Source organism: Eublepharis macularius, chromosome 2, assembly GCF_028583425.1.
Source record: "Eublepharis macularius isolate TG4126 chromosome 2, MPM_Emac_v1.0, whole genome shotgun sequence".
NCBI classification, from domain to species: Eukaryota; Metazoa; Chordata; class Lepidosauria; order Squamata; family Eublepharidae; genus Eublepharis; species Eublepharis macularius.
Window position 1 is genome coordinate 154,119,331 of NC_072791.1, and position 19,066 is coordinate 154,138,396.

General features: G+C 45.1%; 2 protein-coding genes across 5 annotated transcripts in view; one reads left to right on the forward strand and one right to left on the reverse strand.

Annotated features, from left to right (window-relative positions):
* Nucleotides 1-1,650: 1,650 nt before the first annotated feature.
* Nucleotides 1,651-13,386, reverse strand: ZFAND2B (zinc finger AN1-type containing 2B). 2 transcript variants are annotated; one of them, XM_054972511.1, is made up of 9 exons: nt 13,016-13,386; nt 10,891-10,985; nt 6,852-6,983; nt 6,184-6,335; nt 5,702-5,806; nt 5,352-5,424; nt 4,515-4,591; nt 3,374-3,464; nt 1,651-2,772 (listed from the first exon to the last, which is right to left on the reverse strand). In XM_054972511.1, the coding sequence occupies exons 1-9, from the start codon at nt 13,068-13,070 to the stop codon at nt 2,734-2,736; spliced, it is 819 nt and encodes a 272-aa protein (XP_054828486.1). In that variant the 5' UTR covers nt 13,071-13,386; the 3' UTR covers nt 1,651-2,733. The 2 variants fall into 2 exon arrangements, with proteins under 2 accessions (XP_054828486.1, XP_054828485.1); XM_054972510.1 differs by having other exon boundaries at nt 10,891-11,048.
* A 503-nt stretch (nt 13,387-13,889) lies between these two features.
* The window catches only part of TTLL4 (tubulin tyrosine ligase like 4), a 34,469-nt gene continuing 29,292 nt past the window's right edge, over nt 13,890-19,066 (forward strand). For 2 of the 3 annotated variants that reach the window (XM_054971200.1, XM_054971202.1), the window contains exons 1-2: nt 13,890-13,930; nt 15,588-15,624. The gene's annotated coding sequence lies outside the window, so the exon portion shown is untranslated. Of the gene's footprint in view, nt 13,931-14,200; nt 14,261-15,587; nt 15,625-19,066 lie in introns of those variants that run through there. The other variant, XM_054971201.1, reaches the window with a different exon arrangement.

Below are 19,066 nucleotides of genomic sequence, written 5' to 3' on the forward strand. Positions count from 1 at the left end.
GCAGTAACAAAGTATTTCCACCACTATTCCTTTATCAATTAAACTCATGCATTTCCCTCCCTATTCCTGAATGTCTCTGGCAAGACCATTGCAGGTATGGAACCTTTTAGGCCTCACCTGTGCAACTTGTGTCCTCCCAAGCTGAATGCAACCACCAACCATAGATAGTAGCCCACCAGGTACTTGGCGACCCATTTTCCTAATCCTACCCAAGAGGTCTTTCCAGTTATTGGTAGGCTGTTGGTCACAGTTGATGGCTCTATTTGACATGGTGGCTTACAAGTTGTGCATTCCTGTTTTAGGCCAAAGTCATTTTTTGACTACCCTGGTGGCTGAGCTATGCTGCAAGTAACAGCTGCTGGGACCATAGCCCCGAACACACCTGTTCCATTATCAGATAACACTGCTGCAATATTATTCTTTTAAAAGTGCAAAGTGCTTTTGTTCCAACTCTCTCTCTTTTCTCCAGACCTCTGCCTCCTGCCTCCACCACAGTTTGAGGCTCAGCCTTCCCTTGGTGTGGATTGGAGGGACAGCCTTTGTAATTCAAACGTGACATGGAGTTTTCTTAATCCAACAAGTCCTGTAGCAAAGGCACAGAGGAGGGAATCTGTTCACAGTTCAGTACAAATCAGGACACCAAGGACTAGAATGCATTACAGTGAGGTCTGGGCTGCTCAGATGCCTGTTTTCCTGCAGATGATTGTGGGGGAGGATTTTTAAATTTTAAAAAAATCTTATCACATTTTCCTTTATAAAAATCACCTGGCTTACAGTTCAATGTAATACAAACATTAAATACTACATATGGTCTCTTAAAACTGGTGACCATCCTCACACGTTGAGTTAGAAGTTGCTTGTCTGTGTAGAAGGCAGAGCCATGGGAGAACAGAGCTAATTTCCGAAGGCCTGATCCAGCAGTGTCTTACCTTGTATTTTAAGGACCGTGGTAGGCTTCTTACTTACTATCAAGTCAAAGGCACAAGGATTCAAACGATACCAGTCTTACATCAGGATCATCTACTGCATTTATATAAATCAGCTTGTGTTCTGTGAGGTGTTCAGTTTCACATTATGACACTCCCATATGCGGTTTTCACAAGAGTTGGATGTAAATATTTGATCCGGTAACTGTCAGTCCTTACTTCTAAAAAGCATTTTTAACCACTTAAGAATGCACTTTGGTCTTCTCCTAAGTGATTCTGCTTAGTATTTGTGTACATCTATAAAAATCAAACAGAAATTTGGCTCTCATCTCTAAACAGAGATAGCTCTGCTGCATGAAAGGGAAATTTCCAGCAATAGGTTTCCTTGATTATAATTCTAGGGCAGCAAAAAGGATTCAGTAGTTGCAAATCACTGTCCTTTGTTTACTGCTATTGTTAGTTGTACATAGTTTATTCTGGAAAAACAGGAATTTCAAAACTTGAAACTTGACAGCTGCTCCAATTTGAGCTATCCACTTGGGTTGAGCTACACCTGAGCGACGTAAGGAAACTATCTTTAACTCTACAGGAAACAATCCCTATACCCAACTGCTCAACGACTAGGGATACTCCAACTTATATTTTCCCACTCCACCACATTCAATGACAGATGATCCTGAATGGGAAAGGTGATGAGAGTTAAAAAAAAAAAAGAGGCCAAAGCTACTTATGTGCGCAAATTTATTGATTCCCACCAGCACTTCTGCAATGCCCTTTCCTCACTCCAACCCTGAGAGTGATACAGTAAAGGCACAGAATGCTGGATGGCAAGGTGACCCCTGCAGACTGCAGCAGGAGAGAAACACCAATCACTGCTGAAGGGTATAGAACTGAAGTTCAGGGCTGTAAAAGATAGAGCGCCTGCCTAAATCATGCATCAGACAGAGAGACAAGCAGATAGACATCCAAATGGTCATTGAGGTATGGACACCACACCTGGGGCCAGCCAGCTGTGCAACACACAATGCAAAGAAGCTGGCCATCTACTGAAAGGGAACACTTCCCCGTCCCTACCACTACAGGGCTACCAGCTGGCCACTCCAAGGCTGATCTTTGGCAGACTTCGCAAGAGGAGGCTAAGCATCAGTGTCCTGGCAATGGGCTGGCAGCCACAGTAAAGGGAGGATCCATCATCTTCTCCCAGCAGGGAAAGGATTATGCAGAACAGGCAGCAGACATGTTTCCTTGGCTTGCAGCATGCAAAGGTCTCGCACTGCACCATCCTTCCCATTACCTGACCCCTCCAGCTGCTGAAACAGTCAAGTAAGCAAATGTCAGACAGCTGGTACAACTACAGCATTGGGAAGGACCTTCCCCTTTGAAGACAGGTAGACAGAAGCCCAGCACCAAGAATGAAGTGGGAACCCCTCATAGTAAAAGCATGTAGCACCACCTACTGTCCAACCGTGGGACTACCACAGAGGAAAGGGAGGCCATACCAACCTTTTCCCCTGCTGGGACCTACCACCACCCATGGTTCCAGCAGAGGGGCTGCTATTCCCAAGCTACCAGCTTCCCCTCCATCCAGCAGCGGAAGTGCTGCCATCTGCCCCAGAAGGCTTCACATGGTCACAGTGCAACAGGAGAACAGTTTTGTGGCTAAAGACACTCTAGGAGGGCAGAGGTGCAGCCTTTGGTCAGTTGTTAGTAGCCCTGAGGGAGCAGCAGGAGAAAGTATCCCCTGCAACTACAGAGGAAGAACCATTGCAGTGAGGAGGAGTTCCATGCTGACAGGGGCTCTTTGCATTCAGGAGAGGCAACAGTTGGACGGTTTTGTGCTTCGAGCCTAGAACAGAAACAAGAGGAAGGCGAGTACAGCCAGAATGAGAGTGAATTCTCTCCCCTCCCACCAAGACTGGGCTAGAATTAACCTACAGAATCTTATGGCACAAACACAAGCTCACAGCCGTCTAATGCCACCTTAATTAGCTGATAGCTGCCCCTGTAGTGCTGCACTCATCGTAGCTACAGTAGACTAAAGTTCCCTGATTCACAGGTAATTCCTAAAATTCTGACAAGCTATTGATTTATCTAGTTCCATTTGAAAACCAACCCAATGGCCAATAAGAGATAACTGCTTCACACAGAAAAGCAATTGAGAAGCTCAGGTAGATTCCTATGCGAGGCAATTCATTTTCTGATAACCTTCACAAAGAAAGGAATTTACCCAAATGAGCTTAAAATCCTACCCAACAGAACTTCCACCATCCTAGGATGCTGCTGAAATAAAACCCAAAAGTGGCAGAACCACTAGTTTCTCATTTGGTAAGTTTTGCTTTGGAAGCCTTTGCAAGGGAACCCAAACCCTCTCATATGCACCACCACCACTCTGAGATCATGCTGAGGACCACAGAGGCCAGTCTAAGGGCATCCCTCATTCTGCTCACCTGTTGCTGCTGCTGCTGCTGCTGCCGCCGGTATTCCTCCTCACTAGCTGAAAGAGCTCGAGCCAGTGCTAGATCTTCCTCCTCCTGGGTGCTGTTCCAAAGAAAGACTGGATGAGTCAGACACACCGTGCAATTAGGATTCCTCCCCCAGTTGCCTGGCACAGTACAGGGAACACACCACAGTTTGGGTGAATGGTACACTATGCTGTGGATCTGTCTTCAGACGGCCCCTGACATGTAATTTAGGCTCAACAAGGAGCTGGAAGGGGGCTGGATCAGGGTCATATAGTGTGTGTGTGGGGGGGAGGGGTAAGCTCTACCCCAGCCAATTTCCTTGATCAATACTGGGTCCCTAATGATGTTTTTAGCCTTGGTAAGGAGGGGAAAGAAGACAGCCACAGTATGAGAATCTGCCTAAAGTAGTTGTGTGTGTGCGTTTTAATAATAACAACAACATTCGATTTATATACCGCCCTTCAGGACAACTTAATGCCCACTCAGAGCGGTTTACAAAGTATGTCATTATTATCCCCACAACAAAACACCCTGTGAGGTGGGTGGGGCTGAGAGAGCTCCTAGAAGCTGTGACTGACCCAAGGTCACCCAGCTGGCTTCAAGTGGAGGAGTGGGGAATCAAACCCGGCTCTCCAGGTTAGAGTCCCGCGCTCTTAACCACTACACCAAACTGGCTCTCACACCAAATTGGCTTGATCCAGGAAACTCATCAAACCCCAATCCACATCATGGGGTCTTGTGGCTGCTTTTTGAGGCAAAGATTACACATCAAGGGATCCAATCAACAATGAATCCCCAGCACCACAAGTAGTCTTGCCCTTACTTGCTCATGCAAGGAAGCAGAGGAGAAATGGCAAAAACCCTCACCCCCCTGCAACAAAGCTAATGCCCATGAGAGGCTTGTTGACTGTAGGCTGAACACTCACCCCAAGAGACCAAAGAAGGAGAGAACTGGGCCTTTATGTCAAGACACACTTAACAAATCAGGACAGCTTAACCATGCTGCAGTGTAAGTGGGTCTGTGCAGCCCCCTCCTCACCCTGTCAGAGTATCCCACACACACAAGATTCCAAGCTAGGACCTACAATCAGGTGGTCTCCAAAGGTTAACTGCCACTGTGCTGTACCTGCGGGACTGTGGCTGGCTGGACACGGTCTCTGCCAGGGACATCTCCAAGGCACGTTGCAGTGCTTCCTCTTCGCTCTGAAGCAAAGCACAAAAGCAGAGTCTTGCTACACCGAAGGAGGCTAACAGGGTCCACCTGGTCACCTTTTACAGTCTGCAGGTCTGCATGGATCCCAAGAATTTGGGCTGGGTTTTTTAAAAACCCTTCAAGCCCACAATTAATTACGTACATTAGTCACTTTTGTATCAAGCTAATTTTTACATACTGGAACAAGCTAATAGGAGAGGATAAAAGAAGAGACATCATGGTAGAATATACCCCCTTGCTAGTGTAGTTAGGAGAAATTCTCTTCATTCTTCTTTATCCCATTTCTCTCTGGCATCTGACAATCCATTCATTTTCATCCTCCAAGGAAAATGAAGCCTGGCTTCAATCAGATTCTTTTCTTTTGTTTCATAGAGCACTTCAGATTCTGAGGATGTAACAATTATCTTTGGTGGTAGTAAGACCACATTTGACTATTGGAGAACTTTCAGGTTGCTATTTTATGCCAGGAAATATGCATCTTTGCTAATTTTGCTTTTTTATAGTCTCTATTCTATGTTCCAATTGCTAGGGTTTTTTTCCTGAAGGTTCTTAGCAGTTTGGAGCTGGGATGCATTTATCTTTGTAAAGCAACCATTATATTCTTAGGTGTGATATAATGATAACTAGTCATTCTACAGGTGAGTGGGGTGTATGGGATGTGCATGTGTAGATGATGCTCTGCAATGCCAATGGTGTGCAGAGAAAGGTGTAACTGGAGTTCGAGTGTCCAACTTATGGGCTACTACTTACCAGACCATTCTGCAGGACAACAGCTGGTGGAGATGTGCTTTGGGGCTGGGGTGCTCTTGCCATCTCACTGGCTCTGCATGCAAAGAAAAGAGGAGTAAATCAGTACAAAGCATGCACACATCAGTTGGGGAGGGAACTTTTTGGAATGATCCAGTGTGCCTGACAAAGAAAGGTCAACACTCACGCTTGAGAAGTCACTGGCCTCTGAGAGACTTTTGTCTCCCAGAGACAAAAAACACTGGGCAACTGTGTAAAACAGAATGCTGTACCATTGGTCTGATCCAGCAGGGCTCTTCTGATGTTCAAGAAGATAGGGTAGGAAAAAACGGAGATCTGGGTTGTTTTGATACCTGCTGGAGGTCGGTGGGCTTGCAACAGTTCTCATGGCCCCATTGCTGGACACGGTGCTTGCAGGTGCTTTGGTTGACTTTTGAGCTCTGCCAATGGCAGCATGCCTGCAGTAGAAAACACAGCCCTAAGTAACAGAGCAGGGAGACCACCACTACCTTCATCCATGTTCCCTCGCCATTACTCTTTCTTCTTCACTGAACCAGTCTTGGCAACCACTAAGCTACATTTGTTCCTGCCACTCTCAACTCATCTGAGCTGTAGATACAGCGAGCCAAGCAAGTGTTAGACACATTCACAACATTAGAAGAAGAACATGCATTGCTTTCTAGCTCCAAAGATGACAAAGATATTTGAACAATCAAGGATGGAGAATAAAGTATATACTACTGTCCTCAAAGATGTGCACCAAGATTTTCAGATCTGAGTGCATGATTCCACATGCATGCACGTACACACACAGTTTGCCCAGTTTCATCTTTACCCTGCCTTGGAGAGGGGATGGCCAGCCCCAGTGCAGTCATGATCCAGTGGGTGTCGGTGCTTGAGGCAGAAGTTGCCATGACACTGGTCACAAACAACCTTCATCATCTCCCGTTGCTTGCAGCCAGGCCGCTGACACTTGTTGGTGAAGATCTAGGTAGACAGATGTAGTTGTGACTGATGACAATTGAAGAGCCTGCAAATAAGAAGCACCTGCCTGCTTTGCACTCAAGGCTGGGAAGCCTTCCAATCCAAGTGATGGAGAAATGACCCTTGAATACACACCACTCTTAAGATGGCGCTTTGAACCCAGCTGGTCCTAATCCAGCTCTTAGCCAATGAACAGCATTTGTAGCTGGGGAGAACTTTGCAGATACACCTACGTTCTGACAGATAATGCTCTCCTGCTGTCACACATTTTCTAATGCCCTCAGTTCAAAGTCATATCCTTATAGATACCTTGTTTTTGGCTGATCACTGTGCCGTTGATGGGATCCCTACCACCTGGATTGGAGCCATGCTGGTCACTGCTTATGAAAGATGTTCCAGAGACAATTAACTATCCACACTCAACATGAGGAACCTCAGACTGGCAGGTGATCCAGATTTTGGACACACCTGATTCTGGTGGGCTCAGAACAGAGTCTGCCAGAGGCAGTTACTTCCTACCTTGCGCTTACGTCGAGCTGGGTCCGATTTGCAGTCTTGGTCTATATGTGCCCCCACCACAATATCAGGCATCTCACCTCGCTTCACGGGAATCGGTGTGCTGCAGAGTGGGCACACAGGGACCTGCACATCCTGAGGACAGAAGAGAGGCTGAGCAGGTGTACAAGGGACATTCCCACGAACCACTCAAAATACACTACCCTAGTGAACTTAATTGCTCCAAAACAATCAGCCCCACCAAAAAGTCCTCCAGAATATGCTGCAGCTCTGATTTTGAGAAACCTTGTATGCCATTAAAGGTATTTGAATTGAATTGAAAAACCTCAGAAGGAAGGGAGATCCAAAGTTTCAAGGCAACCTCTAAGAAAGCCTGTGTGCACATCATTCTTTTACAGAGTTGAATCACAGATAAAATTAAGAAGCTGTTGGTAGTTGCCATTTTCTTATTTTAATTCTACTTTGCTTTATGTAATTTTATGCCTGGCTTTTTAACAAACATCAATTAAGCTAAGCTGGGCCTGCCATCATTCTTGCCAGGACTCAGCTTCTATTCTCTGCTTGACTTCCAGTCCCCAACCATAATTCAGTACTGAGCCAAGCACAGAGATCACAAGGCCCAGGTCAGATGGGGAGGAAAGTGTACAGAGATGGCATCAAAGCCCAAGTCTCCAGATGTTCTGCTCCAAAATGTCTCAAGCACACAAAATCAAAGGTGGAAAGCAGAGACTCATGTAAAAAAAGAGACTAGAAGTAAACACCTCATGATAAACCGTATAAAACACTATGTCTCCTATTGATTTCCAGGAAAAGGTCAACATTCAAGGCAAGGGCAACTCCATATTCAAGTTAAGAAAGACTCTGGCAGGTTGCCAGGAACTCACAGTTAGGGGCATTGCAGCCACAATCTCACTCTGTTCACCAAAAGAGAAACTGGAGAAAGGGCAGGGATTAGCTACAGAATGAACAGGATAAGGTTTTCTGAGGAGAAGATGGACTATTACAGACCAAGTAATTGACACTATTTTCTTCCAGCCAGCAACTGGATCCTGTTTCCTTCCATTGCTTTTCACCAACTACAATAGCCATGGAACCACTCTGCAAATAACCACTCTTGGGCCGCCAATGATACATCCCTATATTGATGGTTGTTGTGGGTTTTCCGGGCTGTATTGCCGTTGTCTTGGCATTGTAGTTCCTGATGTTTCGCCAGCAGCTGTGGCTGGCATCTTCAGAGGTGTAGCACCAAAAGACAGATCTCTCAGTGATCTCTGTCTTTTGGTGCTACACCTCTGAAGATGCCAGCCACAGCTGCTGGCGAAACGTCAGGAACTACAATGCCAAGACCACGGCAATACAGCCCGGAAAACCCACAACAACCATCGTTCTCCGGCCGTGAAAGCCTTCGACAATACATCCCTATATTGCCTTGGCAATACTGGGAAACTTAAAATCAAACCTGTACAGAGCATCCTGGGTTTGGTCTGGTTTTAGGGTCAAGTTCAATTTGGCTTTTGTTTTTGATTTGCCTAAAACTGGACAATCACACCAGAGCATGATGTAGAGCCAAACCTGAACCATTATTTGAAAATGTCTGTGGAACCTGTACTGAGTTGACAACCTTTGAAATTCGTACAAATAAACAGCACAAGATTGAACTTTTATCACCTCAAACTATTTTGATACTCAAGTTAATTGCTCTGATATCAAGTAAAATATGAGCGACTGCGTTAGCAAAGTAGGTAGCAAATAATCACGGTAGGTGGATAATGACTCAGCCTCCCAGTTGGAAAGAGTCTGGGCTCCTCAGGCTGCCCTCCACCTCTTAGCAGTTCCACTGGATGGTGCTTTCAGCTACAATGGTAGCTGAGAATTTCTTCACAGTAATCACTACCTGGGCATAGCCTTCAAAGCAATAAGCAAGGGTCCTTGAGAATCACTTAGCGTGACTCTTCCACAGCTTAAGTAAGCCATTAAGAGAGCACAGCCATCAGAAAAATTCATGAGTCTCAGACAGCAGAGTAACCTAGTTGATTTCTCCCACAAATAAGAGCACAAAATGGCCTTCAAAAGGTAATAATCTAACCATATGAGAAGCTGCCATTTCTGGTCCATCTAGCCTGGTGTCTACACTAAGCAGCAGCAGCTCTCTAGTCTCAGGCAGAGGTCTTTAGCACCACCTGCTAAATGATCTTGAACGGGAGATTCCATATGTTGAACCTGAGACCTTCTGTATGCAAAGCAGACACTCCTTCATTGAACTATGGCTTCTCCTTGCCATGGGTTGGATCCCACCTAATATTTCCAACTACTGTATATGGAATGATGTTCACTAATTCTGCCCTCCCCTTATAGACCTCTGACTACTTCTTCATGGCAGCATTCCAGGGGATAGAATCATAGAGTTGGAAGGGGCCATACAGACCATCTAGTCCAACCCCCTGCCCAGTGCAGGATCAGCCTAAAGCATCTCTGACTATTCATCCAGCCTCTTCTTGAAAACTGCCAGTGAAGGGGAGCTCACCACCTCCCTAGGCAGCTGATTCCACTTTTGAACTACTCTGACCGTGAAAAAGTTTTTCCTAATATCCAGCCAGTACCTTTGTGCATGTAGTTTTAGCCCACTGCTTCGCATCGTACCCTCTGCTGCCAACTGGAACAGCTCTTTGCCCTCCTCCAAATGACAGCCTTTCAAATATTTAAAGAGAGCAATCATGTCCCCCCTCAACCTCCTCTTCTCCAAACTAAACATTCCCAAGGCCCTCAGCCTTTCCTCGTAGGGCTCAGTCTCCAGACCCCTGATCATTCTTGTCGCTCTCCTCTGCACCCTCTCGATTTTGTCCACATCCTTTTCGAAGTGAGGCCTCCAGAACTGCACACAATACTCCAGGTGTGGCCTGACCAAGGCAGTATAGAGAGGGACTATGACCTCCTGCGATTTCAATGCTATGGCCCCTTTGATACAACCCAGGACTGAATTAGCCTTTTTTGCCACCGCATCACACTGACTGCTCATATTCAGTTTACAGTCTACTCTTACCCCAAGATCCCTTTCACATATACTACTGCCCAGAAGTGTATCCCCCATCCAGTATTTGTGCTTCCCATTTTTGTGGCCCAGATGTAATATTGTGCACTTGTCTTTGTTGAATTGCATCCTATTCACAGCTGCCCACTTCTCCAGAGTATTCAGGTCTTGTTGAATATTGTGCACTTGTCTTTGTTGAATTGCATCCTATTCACAGCTGCCCACTTCTCCAGAGTATTCAGGTCTTGTCTTCTTGGGTGTTTGCTACCGCTCCCAATTTGGTATCATCAGCAAATTTAATGAGCAGCCCTTCCACTCCTTCATCCAGATCATTGATAAAAATATTGAAAAGTACCGGGCCCAAAACCGAGCCCTGCGGCACCCCACTGGACACCTCCCTCCAATCTGATGAAACGCCGTTGACCACCACTCTTTGAGTGTGGTCCTCCAACCAGTTCCCTATCCACCGAACTGTCCTATAGTCTACTCCACAGTATTCCAGTTTGCCCATCAGAATGTCATGGGGGACCTTATCAAAAGCTTTACTGAAATCCAGATAAATCACGTCAACAGTGTTCCCCCGATCCAGTAAGCTGCTCACTCGATCAAAGAGGGAAACCAGGTTGGTTTGGCAAGATCTGTTAGGAACAAAACCATGCTGACTTCCCCGGATCAGAGGAGGCGGTCAGTCATTTGTGGTGGGATCCAAACCCATGTCAATAGTGATTTCTTCAGACCACTGAAATGTATGCTATCTCACAGGCCATTTATCTGAGACAGACCCATGGTTATCCCTGGACAGAGCTACCCCCAAAAAGTGCTATTTTACAACTAAAAGTTTAGCCTCCCATCTTATTAGCATTCCCTGAACCTGCAGGCAAATAGCTTCCTTCACAGCAGAATAATTCTAGCTTTTGCTGTTTGGACACATTGGGGACAATGTATTTCATGAATGCTGGATGTACTGTAGTGTGCCTCAAACACCCAAGCCCAAATTTTGCCCATTTCACTTACCTTTTTGTAAGCTGAAGTGCAGTTGTGGTGGGCGTAGGCAACGTGACTGGTGCAGAATAGTTGCCCGCAAGCATCACATTTCAAGGGAAGAAAGTCTGGGAGCAGGAAAGGACAGTATGATGACGTGAAGAGGAGGTATAGCAGTTTCCCATGCAACCCTGTAGCAGACAATCCAAGTGTTCTACCAGATGCCTTAATAATGGCATTGCTGGGCTTTCTTTATTTTAAGAGATATATTCTTAAGAACTGAGTAGACAAATAGGAAAAAAGATCTGGATATACTGAAGAAGTCATCATTACTGATGACTTCCATGCACTTATACAAAACGAGTGCCAGCAGAAAAGATGGAAACAGGGCCTAGCCTGCCCATTGCTCCCCTATCCCCGACTGTGGATAGCCTCTTAATGTCTAGTTTATGGGCCTTGTTTCCAGCAAGGTCTTTTTAAAAAAACACACAAATAGTGAAATGCTTTTTTAAAATGGGAAAGGCAGAGAAGTACACAGAGTAATGTATTGCTTAAAAAACAGCTAGAGATGCAGATTGCACAGCAGGTGGCCAAGTCTGTAGAAAAACCTGGTGTGCAGTGAAAAACTGCAGCGACTCCAGCACTATGTGCTCAAACATGAGAACAAATCCTAAACATTGGTAGGAGTTTCTGTCTATCTCACCCTTCCCCCAAGGAGTTCAGAATGATGTACATGGTTCTTCCCTTTTCTATCTTACCCTCACAGCAATTCTGTGACGAACTCTGAGACAGCTAGTAGTCCAAGACCACCCAAGTGAGCTTCATGGCTGAGTGGGTATTTGAACATGGGTCTCCCCAGATCTAGCCCAACACTTTAACTACTCCATCAGACTGGCTCCTTCAACAAAGGATAGTGCATTGGTACGTGTGCACAGGTTTGCAGCTCTGAGTGCTTGCATCTTATCCCAACATACCCCACAAAATCTGATAAAGATCCAGACCTGGCTGGGTACTGACAATCACTTTATTCTTGAGAATTAAACATGCGTCATCATGGAGTAAATTCTCTTATGTTTAAAGCATGCAATATCCATTATTATTACTAAATTACAACTAAGAAACCCCTGTACTGGATTGTAGCATACACATATTTCGGCGGTCCTAGAAACTAGCAGGATAAATATTACTTTCTAGGTCTGACTGCATATGTGTCCACAGGAGACATATGTAGCTAACAAACAAAATAAGGGCTGTGCCATGATCATTAATGCTTGCCTAGCTTCTCCTGGGAATAAAATTTACACCACTACAATCAACGCAGAAGCAACTTGGGACACTGGTTAGGCTCTCAGGTGGATAAGGGGTGCTTTTCCACAGAGAACAATTCCAATTATCAGCTCTCCCACAACAGGAGCAGCTGAAACCCAACATACTACAGCTAAACCTTGACCCCACTCTGTAAGCTACAACCATCATATGAGATGGTATCCAAGCTACAGCATACCACCAGGATGGCATATGGAACAGCCCACAGAATCCACCTCTGAAATCCTTGACAGCTACTCCCCCCTGATGCTTACCAAAACAAGGTATGGCAATGAGAACAAGTCAGAACACACCACTACAAGCGCTCTGTCTGGTGAAGGCTTCTGATAGCAACTCCTTATCAGCAACTCTTAAACATACTCAAAGTTTGTTTGACCAGAATCCTTTGCAGGTTATCCTTCTTTTGTATTGAGATTTTACTTAGGTTCAAAGTATGCTCATTGGGTGTAGGGGAGATATAAGATTTTCCTAGCAGCGAGAACCTGGGAAGCTTCCCCATGGCAAATCCTAAGGAGAGAGACACTTCCCACAGCTAGCCCCAGACACTCCAGGCTCCCTTGGTCCCTGCTAAAAATCACGCAAGCTCCCAGGACGGAGAAGAAAACAAAGGGATCCTCGTTCCTAGCCTTCACTTTCCCGGTATGCAACTTGAATTAGAAGTCAGTAGCCTTGATTCCTTGACCTCCTTTAGAGGCTGACAGATGCGGCCTGCCATAGCACTATATTACCCACAGACACCCCCCGTCCCACCCCCGCCACAAGCCCAGTCCCGTAGAGAGCAGAAAGCAAGCCAAGGGGTCCGTGGGGCATGCTACCAAAGGCAAGTTCTCACCCAGGCGCTTGCAAGACGGTTCCGAGCAGTGGGCGCCTAAATCGGGGAACTCCATAGCGCTGCTCGCGGAGCTGGAGATAGCAGCGGTGGGGGGCGAGGAGGGGGGAGAATCCTATCTGCGGGGCAGAAAGCAAAATCAGAGGCTAAGAGATCAGAGGTCGACTCGGCAGAAAATCTGTCACGTCAGGAAGGGGAGGGGAGAAGGAAAGGGCGGAGCTTCAACCCCGAGGGGTGGTGAAGAAACTAGGAAGAGGGTGACGCTGCAGCTCTCCAGAAGGAAAAGATGCTAAAGGACAAACACGTTCCTAAGGGAAGACGAGCTACAGAGGAGGCGAAGGAAGCCGCCCGTGAGGAGGGCGGAGGGAGGTCCAGGCTGGACACAGCCGCTAGACTCCGCCTTCTTTGCTGCAAACAAGGAAATCTGCGCTCGCTCCGCGCCACCCACTTCCGCCCCGGGGTGATGACGTCATTCTACAATGACCACATGAAAGAAACCGCAAGGACTTCAATGCCCAGCCCGCTCTCCGAGAGCAGCACTGTGTAGGGAAGACGCGGGCTTTCTTTCAGCCCCATGGCATTCTGGGAAATGTAGTGCGAGGTGCTTTAGCCTCGTGGACGCCTCTCCTGTTTAATTTTATTTTTGGCCTCTAGAGCGCGCTGCATGCTGAGAGGTCTAGTTGCGGCGTGTGACGGGGTTTGTACTCTGCGCAGTGCCCGCCCTTTTCCTACGCATCGCCGAAGAATTCCGCCCTGTTTTTATCACACGTCCCGTCCATGTTTATGGGGTGATGCGTGCGCGCGCGGTAGGAACCGCCGCACGCGGTGTTCTGGCCCCGCCTTGGGCGGAAGTGTCTCCATGGTAACGGCGGGCGGTTCGGGACAGAGGGGGCTAAGTCACCGCCCGCCCCGGAGTCGGTAAGTGAGGAGGGGGCTTTTGTGACTCTGGCCCTCCTCGGTGGCTGCGCGTCCCTCTCCCCCCTCCCCTCCCCCCCTCCCACCAGGGCAATAGACTCTCGGTGAAGCCTAAGCCCGCCCTGCTCCGAGCAAGGGTAGAGTGCGGGGGTTGTGTGACTTCTCTTCAGGCTTTCGGGAGAACTTGAAGTCAGACAACCTGGGCGCATTTGGAGGGCTGATGCCAGGAGCAGTCTCGCCCGTCCCCGTCGGTGTTGTCCCGTTAACTACATACCCGGACCCGCGGCCGCCCAGATGTCGTTTCCCCCTGTGGCTATCCTCTGAGGAGAAAAGGTCGTAGCCCTGCCTTAATAGTTCGGGTGGGTTATGGATCACGAGAGCGCGAATCGCGGACAGCCCCTCACAGGAGTCAAGCTGGAAAAAGTGAGGGAGGGATTTTTGACCTCGGTGATGCTCTAGAGGGGTTTTGGGATCGAAGGTTTATATCTCTGTTTTGCCTGCCTTGGGCTGTGACCCTTATGTAAAGTTAGCAGAGCCGCTGGGCTGGCATCTTAAACAGTGAATGGGCCTCCCACGTGATAATTGCGTGTGTGTGTGAGTGAGGGGGCACGCAAAGAACAGGGACACGGGCGAGCTTTCTACGCGTGGCGGCCATCACGTCAATTTTGGCGCGTTCTGCCGTTTGGTCACTTACGTTGTGCACCTTGTTTGTCACCGGCAAGGTATTCTGTTTCTGAAACGCTTATCAGAATGTGGGCAGTTTGTCACAATGACCTGGCAGATTACTGTGAGGATGACTGCCATCTGTATTTTATTGTGGCACAGCCGTGAGCTACCTGAACTTTCTGACCCATACTTTGGTTATCATTCTCCAGGTGTGTAGCAACTGCAATGCTATCACTGCCACTGTTATTTTAACATTTACTTAGTACTAGCACCACACCTAGTGCTATGAGGAACACAGAAATGATGTAACCACTGCTTAGAAGGTTCACCTTATGTGAACAGCACTGAAAGGGGGCTGTGCATGAATACTAAAGATGGTGGAAAGGAGGCCAGGATGTTTTGGGGGGCGTGAGTGGGAACTTTGTAGATGTGGGTCTTGAGGAAGAATTTAAAAGAGGAAGATGTCTTAAGGTTGGTTTTAAGTGTGTAGAATTTCATGGGCAAAAACTGAGTGAAAGGAAGAGACAAGGGGGGAAATAAGTTTGAAGGAAAGCAGCAAGGAGAATGTAACATAAAGGAAGATGAGGAGGCAGCAGATTAAAGGCACCTCTACATGAAAGAGAAAAGTGATTAGACTATTGTAAACCCATTAGAAATAGGGTTCAGTGGTTGAGTGGGTTAAAAACAGTTTTAAGGCCTGAAGGGATGAGAAATACATTTATGGGGAGAAGTGAGCATAGAAATAGGTTCAGTTGGAGAGGCAACAGTGCAGAGAAAGGTAGCTAGTACTTATTATTAGATAGACACAGTTGTGTGGAAATGATGTTACTGGGCTTGTGTTTGGCATACAAATATCCAAATTGGTGAATGATTTCATAATCCATTAGCTATGGCAGAAAATGCTCTCCAATTTAGCTGCAGGATGACGAAAATTATCTTGTCTGTTAGCTAATTGTGTTCTTGTACTAACATTAAGTTCTCTGTTTTGTTGTAGACAACAAGTTGAGACGTGTTTAACATTTCACATCCAGGTATTTTCAAGATTTATTTATGAAGCAATTTGTTTCTCATGTATTTTGTTAGTGTTCATGGTCAGAATCGATATCACAATCCTGGTGTATTTCATGTATGGTTTCTGCATTCCATGTTTCAGCCTCAGCAGTGTCTCTGATCTTGTTTTTAGTAGCATAACCTATTCACAAGTAAAAAATTCAGTGATATCCTTCTGTAAAGTTTTCTACTCAAGTAAGCAATCAAGAGCAAATTCATAGGCCTTTTTTGCTTGTTATACAGCCTAGTCCCAGGATCCTGGTACCACTGCAGTGGTGATGGAGCACTCGTGTTGCTAGTCAGTAACCTATGTCTGGTCAGCTGGGGGAACACTTTTTTAAAAAAACTCACCAAGGCATGGAGAGCACAGCAATTGCACCAGAGCCCATAGTAACCCTACTATCAATCTTTGAATGCTATGTGTGTCCTGCATAGGATTTATATACTGTTTTGGAAGACTTGTGAATAGCTGCAGAATTAGTCAGTTTCTGGGTTTGGGAATGGGGAGTGAGAGGTGTGTGTGTGTGAACTTGTATTTTCACTTTGTATGCTTTCAGTAGGACTTCAATGACAGCCCTGGTTGTATTTCTTTTGTGTAACTTGGTGCTGTTCCAGGGAAGGGGGCTGGGGAGGCTTACAATATGAACAAAATCACCTTGCATCTCCAAAATGCCACTGAGTCCACCCATTTAGGTATTGCAGTTGCACTGGCCTGGCACTACCATATCTTCAAGATATCCCAGAATTGGCTTACTTACCATCCTAACCATTCAGGGGCATGGTTTATGATGGCACTATAAGTGGCCTGATGAGCAGCATTTGCTTCTGGCTTTAAACGTACAAAGCACATGTTCCTAAATGCTTTTTAGCACAGTTGTAAGGAATGAAACTTTCTGGCAGCATTTCTAGTGGAAGTGAGGAAAACTAGAAAGTCAATAACAAAAGCAACTGGAACTCTCTAGAAAGAAATTGGCAGGTTTATTATTAAGCATTTTAAATAGCTGTCAGCTGCCTGTTACACAATTCCTGTTATTAGAAGAGGCAACATATAAAGCCCAGTGGGCAGTTCTGAAAATTACAGTTGTTGTGGTGAGAGTACTTCTTGAAGAGCTCTTGTCTGTGAGTAACAGATGGGAATTGCCCTTCCATTATCTCAAGCTTAATTCAAGTGTTGCTGTTATTATTAAGAGAGTAGTATGTAAGTGAGGCCTGGGCAAGAACTGATCTTTTTTGTTAAGAAAGAAGTTGAGTGGCTCAGCTATTGTTTGAATCCTATTGGTAGGTAAAAAGTGAAATTTTCAGGGTTGCCATGGTATATTGTTATAGTTCCATATAATCACCATTGCATACTTTTGCTGGTGTTTGGCAGTGGCCCATATTTTCTTTAGCATCATATTTCATCTTTTTTAAAAGTCCAGGGGAAGAATATGCTGATGAATGTCTTCCTCCGTTTCTTTGGTCCTGTAATTATTATTCATGTCAGACAAAGGACTCTTCAGATATGATGGAATTCTAGTCTTCTGATCAGCAAAAATTGTTTGGCCTATATTAATGAATAATGTTAGAGCATTTTCCTTAAGGCTTGAATAAAAAAGGAGAAAGACAGTATGCTAGGTACACTAAGCTTGCATATGGACAAAGCTTTTGAAGAGATCTTTTAATTATCTTTTTACCATAATGGATAAGTTAGAATGTATCTAATTCTCCTATACTTCCTCAGGCCTCTTCATCAGTAGGAGGCTTCTTGTTCATATTCCCCTTCCAGCTTCTCAACTATTGCAAGTTGCTCTTTAAATTTGCTTTATGAGCAGAAGTAACCATCACCTGTAGCTGGAGAGCTATAGAGAATTTAAAGCATGTCTACAACAACAAGGTTTGAAAGTAGTTTAAAATTACTCTCCCCACCAACATACTATACTATTTAATTTAAGAAATCTCTGGCCTGTATATTTGTTTTTTTAAATGTATGTCCTTATAGGGGCATTCAAAGCCGCTATTAAAACCATACATTAAATATAAAAACATTAAAAAACCATTAAACATCCAAAAAAAGCAGCATTGAACAGCAGCCAAAAAACCCTTTTCCAAATAGTAAAAATTACAATGCAGGAATATTTAAAACAAGGCAACAAAAACAAAAGAGCAACCAATAGTTTGTATAGTTTTTTTAAAAAAAGAATTTTTATTGGATGGGTTTACAAATATAAACATACAAGTCATTATCATTTTCCACCCAATTGCATTTTCCCCATCCTTCCCCCCCCATACAAACTATTCTAATAGTTTGTATAATAGGATTGACTTTGCCTGGTGCTTAAATGATGCTAAAAATGGTGTCGGGCCAAACCCCTACTTTCTTTTGCAGGGTAATCAGTGTGTCCGTTATGAAGTTCACCTAGCCTTGCTCTTTTCCTTATATATGAAGGGTTGAAGCACTCATTACACAGAATTCTGTGACAGTATTAAAAGATCCCCCCCTCCATTTTCCAAATATATCAATTGGTGGCATTTTTGAGTAATATAGCATGGGGAAAGGGACTCATTTTTACCCTGTTGTAAAGTGTCCCCAGTAGGGATAAAAGCAGTGCAGGGATGGCATCTTTCAACAAAAACAGCATGGGAGGAAAGGATTAAAGAACCTCTCTCTTCCCCATGCTGTTTTCCTCCCTTCAGAAGGCAACTATCTTTTAAACTGATCACAGAGATACACATAACATGTACTTCAGTCCAAAGGTACATACTAGACAAGTATTTAGGCCAGCTTTGTATCCCTACTTTTGTAGTACTAAAACAGTAAGAGTGGTTAAACCAGAAGTCTTAAGATTTTCTAGATATGAGCAGAGTGTTTTTGTAGAAGTTGAGAAGTCATTTTCCTTAGGACACTGCGTAAGCTTGGGTAGAAATAATGCTGGACAGTTATATGCACCCTGAAAAATCTTCTAGTCCTGTTGCTCTGCTCATATTAGTTTTTGGCCCCTATTGAGATTATTTTTTCTTCAGATCCTACTGATTTTTTTCTTCTCCCTCCCCACTTTTTAGTATCCAGCTTGATGAAAAATACTGGTGAATTTGAAAGCTTTTGTTTTAGTTGGTCTTAGTAAAAGATATTGCATAATTTTGGTTTTGGGTTTTACTTGAGGTATAGTATATGGCAAATACAAGTAACATGTTTGCAAGAGGAAATTCTATCCTACACATGCTGGTAGCTCAGTGTAGTCTTTGTTTTTCCCCCGAATGTATGTGTACAGATTGGATGTCACTACATACTGGAATTTGTTGTTGGGTGTAGATTGGGTAATCCAATACATGCTGCTGTATCATGTGCCATCCTCTGAACTGGAACACCCCAGCAAAGCTACACTAGCAGGCCGTAGCTGAATGAGCATTGGAGAAAAGGTTCTTCAGCAGTAGATAAATGTTGTT

Excerpts from the sequence above, each read along its gene's own strand:
- ZFAND2B (XM_054972510.1), bottom strand. The coding sequence starts at position 13,070 with ATGGAGTTCCCCGATTTAGGCGCCCACTGCTCGGAACCGTCTTGCAAG. Across the intron at positions 5,807-6,183 it reads CATCCCCTCTCCAAGGCAGG|GCATGCTGCCATTGGCAGAG; the intron begins GTAAAGATGAAA and ends TTTCTACTGCAG. Across the intron at positions 5,425-5,701 it reads AGCCCACCGACCTCCAGCAG|AGCCAGTGAGATGGCAAGAG; the intron begins GTATCAAAACAA and ends CTTTGCATGCAG.